General features: G+C 45.6%; 3 protein-coding genes across 4 annotated transcripts; 2 read left to right on the top strand and 1 right to left on the bottom strand.

Annotated features, from left to right (window-relative positions):
* The first annotated feature begins 361 nt into the window (after positions 1–361).
* On the top strand, positions 362–6,643 carry LOC119224758 (protein FAM240B). The gene is made up of 3 exons (XM_037482036.2): positions 362–433; positions 1,216–1,337; positions 6,424–6,643. Exons 2-3 carry the CDS (start codon positions 1,216–1,218, stop codon positions 6,548–6,550), a joined length of 249 nt encoding a protein of 82 aa, XP_037337933.1. The 5' UTR covers positions 362–433; the 3' UTR covers positions 6,551–6,643.
* Positions 6,644–6,665: 22 nt separating this feature from the next.
* On the bottom strand, positions 6,666–9,790 carry nudt18 (nudix (nucleoside diphosphate linked moiety X)-type motif 18). Its single transcript, XM_037482031.2, has 7 exons — positions 9,707–9,790; positions 9,111–9,274; positions 8,904–9,014; positions 8,718–8,820; positions 8,529–8,652; positions 8,274–8,398; positions 6,666–7,498 (listed from the first exon to the last, which is right to left on the bottom strand). Exons 2-7 carry the CDS (start codon positions 9,270–9,272, stop codon positions 7,116–7,118), a joined length of 1,008 nt encoding a protein of 335 aa, XP_037337928.2. The 5' UTR covers positions 9,273–9,274; positions 9,707–9,790; the 3' UTR covers positions 6,666–7,115.
* Positions 9,791–10,157: 367 nt separating this feature from the next.
* Positions 10,158–11,908, top strand: sdhaf1 (succinate dehydrogenase complex assembly factor 1). 2 transcript variants are annotated; one of them, XM_037482035.2, is made up of 2 exons: positions 10,158–10,275; positions 10,989–11,908. In XM_037482035.2, the coding sequence occupies exon 2, from the start codon at positions 11,183–11,185 to the stop codon at positions 11,429–11,431; it is 249 nt and encodes an 82-aa protein (XP_037337932.2). In that variant the 5' UTR covers positions 10,158–10,275; positions 10,989–11,182; the 3' UTR covers positions 11,432–11,908. The 2 variants fall into 2 exon arrangements, with proteins under 2 accessions (XP_037337932.2, XP_037337931.2); XM_037482034.2 differs by having other exon boundaries at positions 10,986–11,908.
* Positions 11,909–14,848: the final 2,940 nt, after the last annotated feature.

Here is a 14,848-nt window from a genome sequence, read left to right as displayed (position 1 = left end):
AGTCTGCCTGATTGACGTCAAGTAGAGCCAATCATTGATCAGAGTCTGCCCTAGGCAGTAGCCAATCGACTGACGATACACTGATACACTCCGCAGTAGAAAAAAAAAAAGTAGTGTCGGATATAACACACTGTGAGCACACACTGTCATACACTAGAAATCGGGTAAAACCGAGTTATGGAGACATGCCGAGAAAAAGCGGGAGGTGGTCATTTACGGCTTGATAAGCGCGGCTGCAGTGCTTGACTTGTGAGGACATGGCCTTTGTCCTCACACATCCGGTATGTCCTCATAGAGTAAGTGTGTAAACAGGTGAAATGTCCTCATAATCCGGAAATACCAACACACACACACACACACACACACACACACACACACAGACACACATCTCTCCCTCAGTGAGGCTGACGGACGCTCAGTTGAACCTCTGAAGGTTTGTTTTATCTTTTTCGTTTTTTTAATACTGTAAATCATTGTTTAAATTACCAGACATTATTTTTATATTTCAAAGTTTTCCTTCATTCATTAAGTCTCTGAAGTACTTCATGATTTGTTTTACAGTTAATGTGTCTGGTACAGCTTTGATTATTAAACTATGTGGAACTATTATTATGTTCAAATGCATTTAAGTCCACGTTATTACAATTCAGTTAGAATAAATAACATCAATCAAATATTGTTGGATTTTGTTGGATTTTAATGCCTAATTTAATAAGCTGTGAAGCTGCTTTAAAAGGTATATATTGTATTACTATTGCAGATATTAAAAGTAAATAATATAAAGAAATACAATGTCAAATGAATTAAAAAAGGACTAAAATTCATGTGAAAGTTATTCAAATAGATTTACTAATTACTTTTGTACCACAGTATAATTTCATTAGTGAGTGTTTTTTTTACATTTATATATTTATATCTAGATAGATAGATAGATGGATATATAAATATATCTATATATATATATATATATGTAGACGTATAGATAGATTCACTGCACAACAAAATACTAATTTTTGATTGATTGACTTTAAGTACATTTTAAATATTTGAACGATGATGAAGATGACTTCCCTCGAGTATTTATGGAAGTACTACAGAGACATTACCACAGTACCTCAAGGCTTTGCAGTACACTTAGAGTACACGTTGTACTACTGGCTGACATCTCGTCTTAAAGGGCCAGCAGGCTCTAATCACGGCTTTACGTTGGCGCAGATGAACCTTGCAAAGATTCACGAGGGGCTGCATGTGAAGACCTTCTGGGAGAAGAAGATCCACAGCGAGAGCCAACATGCCGAGAGCGAGGAGCAGCGGAGGAACCGCAGCGCCCTCAAGAAGTACGACAAGTACACAGAAACACAGCTGACACACCGACGAAGTACTCAAGTACTGCCTGGAAAATATAGTACTTTGTCAACACAATGTAGTATGAAGTGTAGAAGTACTCACAATGCTGAGAATACTATATAATGAATGTATAAATACATATAAAACCATATTTATGATTATTTGAAGAGGAGTTTTGCTCTTCAGTCCGTCTGGTAAACATCTCAATGACCTTCTCATTGAAGGCAGGTTCCTTCAGCGTGGAGGTCGTCCTGTGTCCTCGGGGGGGGAATGGCGCCGGTCGATAGCCGCGTGCTCGGGGCAAAACCAATGCTGCCCCAGACTGAGTCTATTTGAGGAGGCAGCCAGCAGGAAGTCGAACAGGAAGAGCCGGAAAAGCACATATTTGGCGTAGATATCATATTTCACAAATATAGCTGCGCACATTCCATATCTCAAAAACACAAATATGGACATTTTAAATCATTAGAATCTTTTATTTTGGCTAAAGGAGGGGCGCTGCGGGGGGGCGACGCCCCATCGCTGTCTAATATTAATCTGCAGGGGGAACTAAAGCTAGCTGAGAAGAAGTCTGAAGTAGCGTAAAATGGAAATCCTGATGTGAAGTACAAGTACCTCAAGATTGTGAAGAGTGAGAATCTGTTAACAGAGACCACAGGTCCAAAGTAATATTAACACAAAAACACAAAGGACATCAACAGTGCAGAATAGAATGTTTGACAGAGACGCAACATTGTCCTTTCAAAATAAACTTTTGACTAATAAACTTAGTGATATTTAGACAACAAATATAGGAAGTGGACGTAGTCACCATCTTGGATTATGAATGTCGCCATGTTGTTATTTTACAACCAGTGAACAGGAAGTGAGGAGCAGTGACAGACGGACGCATACACACCTGTCAATCAGTGTGTAGCCCCGCCCTAAAGTGTGTAGCCCCGCCCTAAAGCACCCCCTGCTTCATGGACCCCCTGAGTCAAGTAGAGTCATTTCCTCATAGACGTCTATGGGAGCAGAGGAGTCGCCCCCTGCTGGTCACTACACAGAAGTAGAGTCATTTCCTCATAGACGTCTATGGGAGCAGAGGAGTCGCCCCCTGCTGGTCACTACACAGAAGTAGAGTCATTTCCTCATAGACGTCTATGGGAGCAGAGGAGCCGCCCCCTGCTGGTCACTACACAGAAGTAGAGTCATTTCCTCATAGACGTCTATGGGAGCAGAGGAGTCGCCCCCTGCTGGTCACTACACAGAAGTAGAGTCATTTCCTCATAGACGTCTATGGGAGCAGAGGAGTCGCCCCCTGCTGGTCACTACACAGAATGACGCTTTAATACATGAAGCTCTGACTTCACTTCAAAGAACCGTTGGTGGTCTCCTGGGATTACCCCAACCTCCACCAGCTTGTTCCCACCTACAAGCTGCACAACCAGGTGTAGATAATCAGAGAACATCTGGTCAAAGTGTTTCTTTTCCGGAAGACGCAGATCTTTCGAATCGTTTGCATTTGTGGTCGAACTGGATGTTGTTTCGGTCGTGTTAGAAATGTGACCGCATCTAAAAACAGACGCTCTCATTACAAACATACCGAGACAAGCACTCGACCGTCTGCTTAAAGGTCTTCAGAATGATGATCATGATCATCAGACCGGTTGAACCTGAACTCACCTTGTAAACCCGTCCACCTTTTTCCTGTTCCATCGATCACACGTCTCACCTTCTGACACAGCAGAGAAGATACAAGTAAATAAAGTAACAATTTGTTTTTCTCCTGACCCTCGCTGTGACTCTGTGTATTTGTTGGATCTCATCTTGAATCTTTTTGTTTCATAAAGGTTTGGTCTAGTATCCATCTTCTTCTGGTCAAACCATCATTACGTTACTCTGGGATTTTTAGGGCTTTGTTCACCTCTTGGCGTGACACCAGCTATTAGCCCGATCCTTCCTAACTCCTGTCCCCTACCCCCCTGAGCACCCCCCCCCCCCCCCCTCGGCCCATCACACCTAATCCCCCTGCTATCCATTACAGCGTACCCTTAATCCCCCTCCTATCAATACCATGTATCCCATAATCCCCCAGCTATCTGTTGCAATATCAGCCCCAACCCCATGGCTTTCTGCCCCCCCCCCCCCCTGCTCTAACCCCAGCTCCCGTCCCTGCTAATTGTGTTCGTTATGTGTGACCTGGCTGGAGGCAAAAAGGGGCGGAGGTGATAATCACAGAGCGATGAGTGATGGAGGCTGAGACTGGCGGGCTGAAATTAGAAGGTTTTCCGTTCTAAATCAGGAAAGAAACGACACACGAACAGTTTTCTGGGGGGGATTCTGCAGAGAGAAAATGTGTTTAATCAAACCTCTTTGTGTCTGAAAGCATCATTCTGTGTGGTGACCAGCAGGGGGCGACTCCTCTGCTCCCATAGATGTCTATGAGGAAATGACTCTACTTCTGTGTAGTGACCAGCAGGGGGCGACTCCTCTGCTCCCATAGACGTCTATGAGGAAATGACTCTACTTCTGTGTAGTGACCAGCAGGGGGCGACTCCTCTGCTCCCATAGATGTCTATGAGGAAATGACTCTACTTCTGTGTAGTGACCAGCAGGGGGCGACTCCTCTGCTCCCATAGACGTCTATGAGGAAATGACTCTACTTCTGCGTAGTGACCAGCAGGGGGCGACTCCTCTGCTCCCATAGACGTCTATGAGGAAATGACTCTACTTCTGCGTAGTGACCAGCAGGGGGCGACTCCTCTGCTCCCATAGACGTCTATGAGGAAATGACTCTACTTCTGCGTAGTGACCAGCAGGGGGCGACTCCTCTGCTCCCATAGACGTCTATGAGGAAATGACTCTACTTCTGCGTAGTGACCAGCAGGGGGCGACTCCTCTGCTCCCATAGACGTCTATGAGGAAATGACTCTACTTCTGTGTAGTGACCAGCAGGGGGCGACTCCTCTGCTCCCATAGACGTCTATGAGGAAATGACTCTACTTCTGCGTAGTGACCAGCAGGGGGCGACTCCTCTGCTCCCATAGACGTCTATGAGGAAATGACTACTTCTGTGTAGTGACCAGCAGGGGGCGACTCCTCTGCTCCCATAGACGTCTATGAGGAAATGACTCTACTTCTGTGTAGTGACCAGCAGGGGGCGACTCCTCTGCTCCCATAGACGTCTATGAGGAAATGACTCTACTTCTGCGTAGTGACCAGCAGGGGGCGACTCCTCTGCTCCCATAGACGTCTATGAGGAAATGACTACTTCTGTGTAGTGACCAGCAGGGGGCGACTCCTCTGCTCCCATAGACGTCTATGAGGAAATGACTCTACTTCTGTGTAGTGACCAGCAGGGGGCGACTCCTCTGCTCCCATAGACGTCTATGAGGAAATGACTCTACTTCTGTGTAGTGACCAGCAGGGGGCGACTCCTCTGCTCCCATAGACGTCTATGAGGAAATGACTCTACTTCTGTGTAGTGACCAGCAGGGGGCGACTCCTCTGCTCCCATAGACGTCTATGAGGAAATGACTCTACTTCTGTGTAGTGACCAGCAGGGGGCGACTCCTCTGCTCCCATAGACGTCTATGAGGAAATGACTCTACTTCTGTGTAGTGACCAGCAGGGGGCGACTCCTCTGCTCCCATAGACGTCTATGAGGAAATGACTCTACTTCTGTGTAGTGACCAGCAGGGGGCGACTCCTCTGCTCCCATAGACGTCTATGAGGAAATGACTCTACTTCTGTGTAGTGACCAGCAGGGGGCGACTCCTCTGCTCCCATAGACGTCTATGAGGAAATGACTCTACTTCTGTGTAGTGACCAGCAGGGGGCGACTCCTCTGCTCCCATAGACGTCTATGAGGAAATGACTCTACTTCTGTGTGGTGACCAGCAGGGGGCGACTCCTCTGCTCCCATAGACGTCTATGAGGAAATGACTCTACTTCTGTGTAGTGACCAGCAGGGGGCGACTCCTCTGCTCCCATAGACGTCTATGAGGAAATGACTCTACTTCTCTCTTGATTTATTCCCTCAGTAAACATTGTAAACATGAGTTTATGGTCTCAGTCTCTAGTTTCAAGTCTTCTTCAATGCAGCATGATGTTCATTTAGTGAATGATGGTCCATTTAGAGTCCATAAAGAGGGGATGCTTTAGGGCGGGGCTTATCACTGATTGACAGGTCTCTAAGAGAGACGTCCTCCTCAGTCATTATAGGGTCACTTCCGGTTCATTGGTTGCAAAAGTCCAAGATGGCAACTACCAGAACCTCAAGGTTCCAAAGTGTCCACAAACCAGCGGATGAGGCTACGCTGTTTGGTCCTGCTGGACGAGATGTTCTCTCGTCCAATGGATTTAATCCATCCTCATGCTTCCTTCTTCGATGTCGGGGTGGGAATCTGTGTCATATATCGCAGTCCAGTAATAAACACACGTTGTGAGGCCACGTGTTGGGCCTCTGTCGGCTTTCTGGAGCGTGTGAAGTCCTCAAAGTCAGCTGGATTATCAGCAGCTGAGAGGACAAATGAAATAATCCAGAAAAGTTGACAGGAAGGTGGTGAAAACACAGCGAGGACAGCTGATGGTGAGCGTTCGGTTACACACACACACACACACACACACACAATGAAGTTGGTGTGTGTTTGATTGATGTTGAAATAAATAAAGGTGTAAACTTAAAACGCTGATGTGACATTGATGACACTGCAGCTGTCACCAGGATACTCGATCAGTTTAGACATGAATCTGACCTCAGTGCTGCCGACACACAGAGAGGAAAGACAGAGGAGGAAACAGAGGAGGAAACAGAGAGGAAACACTGAGAGGAAAGAGAGGAAAAAGAGGAGGAAACAGGGAGGAAAGACAGAGTAAACAGGAGGAAACACAGAGAGGAAGCAGAGAGGGGAAACAGAGGAGGAAACATGGTGAAGAAACAGGAGGAAACATAAAGAAGGAAACAAAGAGGAAACACTGAGAGGAGGAGGCTGTATTGCTGCTTAAAGTAAACTTGCTCCTTCCATCTCTGCAGGAAGTAGAATAAGACAAAGAGACAGAAAGACGTGACGTGTCGTCCCTCTGTGTCTCCAGGCTGAGGGGCGAGTGGGTCGTCCGCCTGGAGAACCGGACCAAACACCTGAAGAAGCTGGACAGCACGAGGAAGGTCAGAGGGGAGTCAGCTGACCAGACGATGACATCACAGAGTCTGCAGAAATAAAGGGAATAAAAACTCTTCTCACAACGTAGAATTCTTTCTTTGGGGTTCAAACAACACTCAATAATAAACTTTAAAAAAACACAAAATATTTTTTTTATTTTTTAAGAACACAGAATCACAGTTGAGTTGTTTTCATTTATTTAGTAGTTTGATTATATTTCCTGTCAATCAAAAGTTCAACACAGTGAACATTCAGAAAATATTTAATCTGATTAATATTAGCTTCCTTCTGTCAAACACACACACACACATATATTATATATATATATTCATATATACGATGGTTTCTTTACAATAAAGGAGTTGAGTTACATCTTTCAACTCTGCACATAATAAGTATGTTAATTAATTAAGACGTGTTTTCCCAACTTGAACATATTATACAATTCATCTAAAATCAATAAATGTAACAAAAATAAATATTTGGAGATATTTTCTGAAGCGTCTATTTTCACATTGACTTTGCAGAATCAAAGCTCCTTTGTCCGTCACACGCTGACCAACGAGCTTCACTGTTAAACTCTCCACACTGTCCCTTCACAATAAGAGCCCCGTGAGGGGGGGGTCAGTACAGGCTGTGCACGGGTAAGATGGAGGTGTTCCTGGTCTTCTCCAGCAGCTTCTCCCTCAGAGTCCGTCCCTGCACCTGGTGCCACGCGTAGCGGGGGTTCTCCACGGGCGGGGGCCGCCCCGTCTCCGGGCGCTCCACCTTCTCGCCGTCCTCGTTGCGCCTGACGTGGTCCGGCGCCAGCACCACCAGCGTGTTGAAGCACACGCCGTCCGTCCTGCCGTGCTGGCGCCCGTTGTGCTGCAGGCTGAAGGCGCCCAGCGTGTTGACGTCGTGGTCGCAGTACGCCGACGGCACGGCGTCCCGCACCACCATGTTGGCGGCCCACGTCACCGCGTGCGTCTTCAGCGCCGCGGCCGTGGGGAGGTGGAGCGCCGGGTCTGCAGGACACACAGGACGCACACATGAACATACATGCACGCACACTCGCACACAGCTGAAACATGTGACACAATGTCAGCAAGTCAGTCAGCAGCACAGAGGGTTGTTCATGGCTTTCTGCTGCTTGGTGCTGATGGGAAACAACGAGACAAACACGGCTTTTTCATGTGGAGGCAACCTGCCTCTTGAACTTTGTTCCACCAGCTGACTTTAGCTGGACCATCACTGTGGTGTCTCCAGCACCATCTCTACAGCATGGAGGGGACTCCAGGAGAGCTGGACGAGGCCGTAGAAGGTCCTCAATCCATCAGCAGGACGGATACCTGCTGCTCTGTGCACAGAGGAACAGGTTGAGCACTGCCTGAGTCCTACAGAATGTCCTCCAGCCGCCCACTAGTGGAACGTCTCTGCCCAAAGACTCAGAGACAGACTTCTCGAAGGGCTCACTGTCCATCACTGCTGTCACAGATGAGAGCAGGTCCACCCTGAAGGACCTCTGCTAGAAGCCAAAGAGAACGCTATGCAGCTGCAACGTGGTCAGAGATGGTCTGGGGAGGCGTGTCCATGCAGGGACGCACATCTTATCTACTCTACTAATAAGATGAATGGTCTTCATTGTGATTCTTCTACAGAGCAACATCCACAGGGACTTCTGGGTAATGTAGTTTGACCCGTTTGTGGGGTTAGGTGTTTGAAAGGCGTCCAACAAGCAGCGTTCTTCTCCTGCTCCTGAATGTCGAGGTGGAATATTGAGGAGAGGCTGTTCATTGGTACCTCTGATGATCAGGATCCAGATCTGCTCCTCGGCGCCGGTGAAGACCAGGACCAGTCTCTGCACCACGTGGCGGCAGCTCAGGTCCACGGGCAGCGTGGCGGGATGCCCGGGATCCCGCCGGTACCTGAGGAGCAAACAAAGAGAGAACCTTCAGAAATATAATCATATAGTATACAACAAAGCTCCTGGTCGACAGGACTTTAAAGTTCATGCGTTTGTAGGACAGCATCAGACGCAGAGCTCTGATGTCATACTTGAGTCCGCAGTCGATGAGGCGAAGGATGTCCCGTCCTCGCAGAGGCAGGACGGACTGTCTGTCCCACCAGGACGCCTGAAGAGACTCCTTATCTGCAGCCGACAGGTTCTTCAGACTCCCGCCTGGCGGAGAGAGAGAGAGTCTCAGCTCATTGAGGTGTTACACCAGCGAGCCTGTGACCTCTGACCTGTGACGTTGGCGAGGAAGATGAAGCGGATCCACTGCGGGCCCTGCTCCTGGATCAGCACCAAGGAGACCGGCTCGCAGTCAAAGCCCGCCTCCTCCTTCACCTGCAGAAACAAGAGCGGTAACCCCGGGTAACGGGCACGCGTGCGTGTGTGTGTGTGTGTGTGTGTGTGTGTGCGCGCCTCACCTCCCTCCTCAGCGCCTCCTCCAGGCTCTCCCCTACCTCCACCCTCCCCGCGGGCAGGTACCACTGTTTGTAACAGTCCTGCTTGGCCTCCTGCACCATCAACACCTCCTCCTGACACACACACACACACACACACACACACACACACACACACTTATAGAGACCACATCAGCTGATCCACGAGGTGACGGGCGGCGGCGTGGACACCTTCTCGTTGAAGATGACGGCGCACACGATGTAGGTGACGGTCTTCCTCAGGGACGCCGGCTTGCTCTGCTCCAGGCCCAGGTCGCACCCTATGACCTCTGACCCCTGACCGCTCAGCAGCCTCTCCACCTGCTCCTCCAGCTGCTCCTCCGTCACCTCCATGTCTGCAAAAACAAACACACTGAAAGCTAAAGAGCAAACTTATTCTATAAATGCAACTAGTCGGAATAGATTAATAGAAGATTAAGAATCCCTGCTTTGTTCATGAATGTTACACCAGTCTAGAAAATATGAAATACTTGTGTATTTAGTACTCCTATCAGCATTCTTACAGTTGTATTACATAGCATAAATAAAGGTAATTTAAAATAATGTATATAATTATATTTTTTACACAAAATATATGCAGAAATAACAGATTATTGTTATCGACTTGCAGGTTGAGTATTGGCTAATAAGCTAAGCTAATTAGCTTCAGTAAGAGGATATATGGCTTCTGTCCTTCTCTCCACTTTCATTAAACTTATCAACCGGAAACGATGTTCATGAAAACACACGCAACAAAGTGTAAGAATAAAAGCTGGAGAAGCTCGAACCTTCAGGGAGACCCGGCCGCGTTCAGCCTCCTTCCAGTGACTCCCAGCTGCTGCTGCTCTGTTTTGACATTTGACACCTCGGAGCTAAACAGGAAGAATACATTCTCTTCCGGTTGGTGGTTTTCAAAATAAATCGATTTGACGAAAATCATAATGCACAAATGCAATTTTCATTATGAGTTTTTAATAAATCTCTACTAGCATTTCCTGATATACGTTAGCTAATTATAAAATGTTTTAAGCTAAACAGAATGTTTTTTATGTTTATTTTTTACTCATTTAAATTATAACTTTGAATTATTTTGAAAGATGTGAAATCAATATTCCTTTATACACTTGCCGTTTTAATGCAGTGAATTGAACATATGTAAATAATATTAAAAAGCCGTTGAAATGTTATACATTTAAATACGTGATAATAAATTAGAATCTTGTTGTGAAATCCCTCACCGGAAGTTGGTCACTGTGGTGTTGTAACTAGTAGTGAGGTCACACAGCTGCTAACGGCTAACTGCTAACAGCTAGCAATGAAAAGCAGGCAATATTAACGAGTTTAACTTCTGAAGGAGGTAAGTGAAGCTAAGGAGGCTAACTGGGTTACTTCCGTTACTGCTTTATCTAGTGACGTCACTTCTGTGGTCATGTTTTAGCGGGCTAACAGTTACATTACGTCACATGTCATTTAGCTGATGCTTTTATCCAAAGCGACTTACAATAAGTGCATTTTAACCCATAGAGACACAAACTCTAAGAACAAGACACAAGAAAGTACAACTTCATCAAATAAGCTGATGTACAACTTGTTCTAGATCAGATCCATTAAGTCCAGTTTAAGGTCTACAGTGTGTTAGTGTTTAGTGTGAAGATGTGAAGGCTCTCTGTGGTCCTGATGTCATCACAGAGCTCCTTCCACCATCTAGGAGCAGGACACCAAAGAGTGGAGATCTAGTCCAGCGTAGCTGTGAGAGGAGAAACCTACGAACTTATGACTATCCAACGCTAATTCTGCTAATGCTGATACTTCAAATGTTATAGTGTTATTTTAATACAGTTTGTCCCACATTTCTACTACTACTACTTTACTACAGTTTTATACACTATACATACACTAATATTACACCTGCATTTTGTCCCAAAACTACCCCAATATTATCTTCTGCTACTTCTGCAGTAGTCCTCCACCCACATGTTGTCCCTTCCACATCCTGGGACTATTGATGGATGACAGGTAGTTGTCACATCATCTCACCTGTGTGTGTTTTATCCTTCATTCTAACAGCAGCTCCTCTCAGCTCCAACAGCTGGAAACCTCAGGCAGTTCTCAGCCAATCAGAGAGGATAGCGAGGCCCAACACCTCCATCAAGAGAAAACAAAGTGGAGGCCGTGGTGCGTTTAGGGTCCGCTGTGACGTGCTGAACGTTCACCTGCCCTCCAGCTTCCCGTCGGCCTGGTTCTGATCGGCTCGGCTCGGTCCGATGGCGCGCCACAGCAAGCTGCAGAAGCAGGTCCTGGTCCTGTACCGGCACTTCCTGCGGGCCGGTCGGGACAAACCGGGCTTTGTCCCGCGGATCCGCGACGAGTTCCGTGAGAACGCCGGCATCAAGAAGACGGACGTGATGCACATCGAGTATCTGTTCCGCCGAGGACAGAGACAGCTGGAGCAGCTGAGGGACGTCAACACCAAGCAGCTGGGCTCCTTCTCCAAACCTACGCACAAGAGCTGACCTCTGACCTCTGGCCTGAACCTGCTGCGTTCAAGTGCGCCGTTGAAATGCGAGGGAACTTGTAATGCAATCGTGACGTATTTTTTGTTGAGTAAGAAAAGTAAAATATGTTCCGACTGTTTGGACTCATGAACATTAATAATGTTCCTTTGACCCTGAGTGATGATAATAATAAAGTCAGTGAAAAGATTCATGCTTCAGTAATTATCATCATCATGTTAACTCATATTCAAGTTACACATATTTCACTATTCCATTACCCACCTTAGTTCATGTTGTACGAGTGTATGTAACAAGGTACATTTACTGCACTTAAATACTATTTCCTGGTCTTTTTACTTCAATGAAGTATTTCAGGTTGTAGATTGTAGATTTTACTTTTCTACGTTTTATCAAATAACTAAAGAACTTCCAACAGATTGTAAAGGAGTTGAAATGATCATGTGTGAAAAATTACTCCAAATAATAAAATATAAACATAAACACGTTGGGAGAAATTAATTTTAATAAAAGACAGTAATTATGAGATGATTTAAATGAATATAAATGGTAAAACAAATGATATTTATTTGACTGTCTGTAAATACATTTTTCATTGACTTGTATGTATATTACTATAGAGTAGTATATCACTATATATAAATAGTATTACTTAGTTAAAAGGAGTTCTTTCACTGAAGTAAAAGTTGTTGGCCGTCATACTGTAATGAGCTGAGTTAAAGTTATTAGTTAATCAGTTATGCAGATGTTGCATGTGTTCACGTTATGCTCCGTTACCAGCTGTAGTTACGCGAGACAACCCGAGTTTTGGGGGGCCGTGAATGCGGAAGTGTTCGTTCGGCGTGGTGACGGCCAAGTGACCGAAGTTGAGATGTTTTATATAAATAAATGCAGCGGAGTTGCAAGCCAGTCATCGCCTCCTTGTTTACGCTGCAGCATTGGGGTGAGCGTTACAGTACTTTGACCACTCAGCAGCAGCAGCGAGTCGAAAATGGACACCAACGAAGAAGAAATACTGTAAACAGGAAGTGAGACGTTTTTCTATCCGTAATCGAAGGAATAATCTGTATTTCTTGTATATTTCGGTGAAAATAGCGAATTTAGCTTCCGTTTTCGGTCACAGGAGAAGATCTAACGGGTTCAATTCATCATCATTTGTCGTTATTTTGTGTTTTGTCGTCGTTTTTTCCGTCATGTCGGGCTTGGAAATGACGAACGCTCAGATATTTCAGCAGGTGAGAATCTGTTTTTGTGACATTAATATTTATCCAGAAGACAAATGTTGTCGTCAGAATATGATTTTAGTACCAGAAGATCTCCAGAATGTCAAAAGTAATTAATAATGTTTTAATCTGTCCTTCATTTGAATGACAGTTTAAGTGCTTTTGTAGTCATTTGTGTTAATTATCTGAATATATAAAGTAATTAAACTTAACAGATAAATATAAAGCATTAAAAAGTGGCGCATCCCCTGGTTTGTGGTCAATTAGAGACCTGTCAATCAGCGTGTAGCTTAAATCAGTTAATGTATAATACGTTAGTGATTTATTATTACTTTCAGCTAAAAGTAATAATAATTATTAAAACCACAACAGCAAACACGTTTATTAACCTGTTCAGGCTGCAGGCTCGCGATTTTAGAAAGTAGCTGCGTTTCAATGTGGTCTAAAGCGAAGGCTGCTGGAGGCTACAAGGCTACAAGGCTGCAAGGCTACAAGGCTGCAGACTAGAGACACAACTACAGTGTGACTCATGCAGACCAACAAGGACAACTTAATTAACACTAATGAGTTATGCTAACGATGCTAATGGTCGTTATTTCTCGTGAACGGACCAATAATTTCCTTTAGTAAAGGAAGGTCCAGTGGTTCCTATGCTAAAGGAGATAAGTAAGGAAGCATTGAGGCTCCTTTCCTTCCTTCACTCAGCAAGGAACCTTCCTGAGAAGACTGCTCCAATCCAGCAGAAGCGTCTCACTGATCCTCTTCCATGCCTCCCTCCGTCCTGCAGGTGGCGCTGCTGCGCTGGTTGTCCTCTCAGACCGACGAGGACCGGATGATCCTGGCGACCGTGACTGGGGTCCAAGTTGGCCGGGAGCTGCTGAACCGCCTCACAGGACAGGACCAAGTGGACGCTTACAAGGTACCTGCTCTGTGTAGTCCTGATCCTCTATGTGAACCAGGCTCAGTGTAGTCCTGATCCTCTATGTGAACCAGGCTCAGTGTAGTCCTGATCCTCTATGTGAACCAGGCTCTGTGTAGTCCTGATCCTCTATGTGAACCAGGCTCAGTGTAGTCCTGATCCTCTATGTGAACCAGGCTCAGTGTAGTCCTGATCCTCTATGTGAACCAGGTTCAGTGTAGACCTGATCCTCTATGTGAACCAGGCTCAGTGTAGTCCTGATCCTCTATGTGAACCAGGCTCAGTGTAGTCCTGATCCTCTATGTGAACCAGGCTCAGTGTAGTCCTGATCCTTCATGTGATCCAGGCTCAGTGTAGTCCTGATCCTCTATGTGAACCAGGCTCAGTGTAGTCCTGATCCTCTATGTGAACCAGGCTCAGTGTAGTCCTGATCCTCTATGTGAACCAGGCTCAGTGTAGTCCTGATCCTCTATGTGAACCAGGCTCAGTGTAGACCTGATCCTCTATGTGAACCAGGCTCAGTGTAGACCTGATCCTCTATGTGAACCAGGTTCAGTGTAGTCCTGATCCTCTATGTGAACCAGGCTCAGTGTAGTCCTGATCCTCTATGTGAACCAGGCTCAGTGTAGTCCTGATCCTCTATGTGAACCAGGATCCTCTATGTAAAAGGAGTTTATGAATCGTACTGAATTCATGTGATTTGTGAGTTGTGTGTTGATTACATGCAGATGTCGATATAAGTCTATTCCTCTATTTAATCCCACTAAGTAACACTTAAATTATCATCTTCTGGACCTTTGCTTCTAGAGATGAAACTGGACCTGTAAGTGGTAAACGTGTCACTGGTTGTCTCCTCAGAACGAGTGCATCCTGAACATCTCCGAGTTCCTCCGTCAGAACCCGAGAGCCTCGCAGGCCGACATCAACGCCGAGGTGGAGAAGAGAGTTCTGGTCTTCGCCTCTCGAGTCAAAGCTCTGGAGTCGGCTCCGATATTCTGAATGAAGCACAAATGGCAGATTTATTGTGCTAATTAAAACACTTTCTGATGTAAAAGTATATTTGCCATTATTTGGTTTATTTTCTTAACTGAGGAACTGCTTACTTTGGAAAAAAGAGATGCTTTGTTTGTTGTTATGAGGTTGAAGCTCTGTGATCCTGTGAGTCGTTGCCTTAAAGTTGTGTGTTGATCCTAACCCCTCCACAATAAAAGCCTGTAAAGTTCTGTTCCACTTGCTCTCATTCTCACAGAATATTTGACATGTATGTTTTCTATT

Source organism: Pungitius pungitius, chromosome 5 (genome assembly GCF_949316345.1).
Source record: "Pungitius pungitius chromosome 5, fPunPun2.1, whole genome shotgun sequence".
NCBI lineage: Eukaryota > Metazoa > Chordata > Actinopteri > Perciformes > Gasterosteidae > Pungitius > Pungitius pungitius.
The sequence above is the reverse complement of the archived record's forward strand: the minus strand, read 5'-3'. Positions and strand labels throughout refer to the sequence as shown.

What these genes read in the sequence shown, in the direction of transcription:
- LOC119224758 (XM_037482036.2), top strand. Translation starts at nt 1,216, where the DNA reads ATGAACCTTGCAAAGATTCACGAGGGGCTGCATGTGAAGACCTTCTGG. An exon ending in AACCGCAGCGCCCTCAAGAA is followed by an intron (nt 1,338 to 6,423) that starts GTACGACAAGTA and finishes CTGTGTCTCCAG; the next exon opens with GCTGAGGGGCGAGTGGGTCG.
- nudt18 (XM_037482031.2), bottom strand. Translation starts at nt 9,272, where the DNA reads ATGGAGGTGACGGAGGAGCAGCTGGAGGAGCAGGTGGAGAGGCTGCTG. An exon ending in CTCATCGACTGCGGACTCAA is followed by an intron (nt 8,399 to 8,528) that starts GTATGACATCAG and finishes TTTGCTCCTCAG; the next exon opens with GTACCGGCGGGATCCCGGGC. An exon ending in CTGGATCCTGATCATCAGAG is followed by an intron (nt 7,499 to 8,273) that starts GTACCAATGAAC and finishes TGTGTCCTGCAG; the next exon opens with ACCCGGCGCTCCACCTCCCC.
- sdhaf1 (XM_037482035.2), top strand. Translation starts at nt 11,183, where the DNA reads ATGGCGCGCCACAGCAAGCTGCAGAAGCAGGTCCTGGTCCTGTACCGG.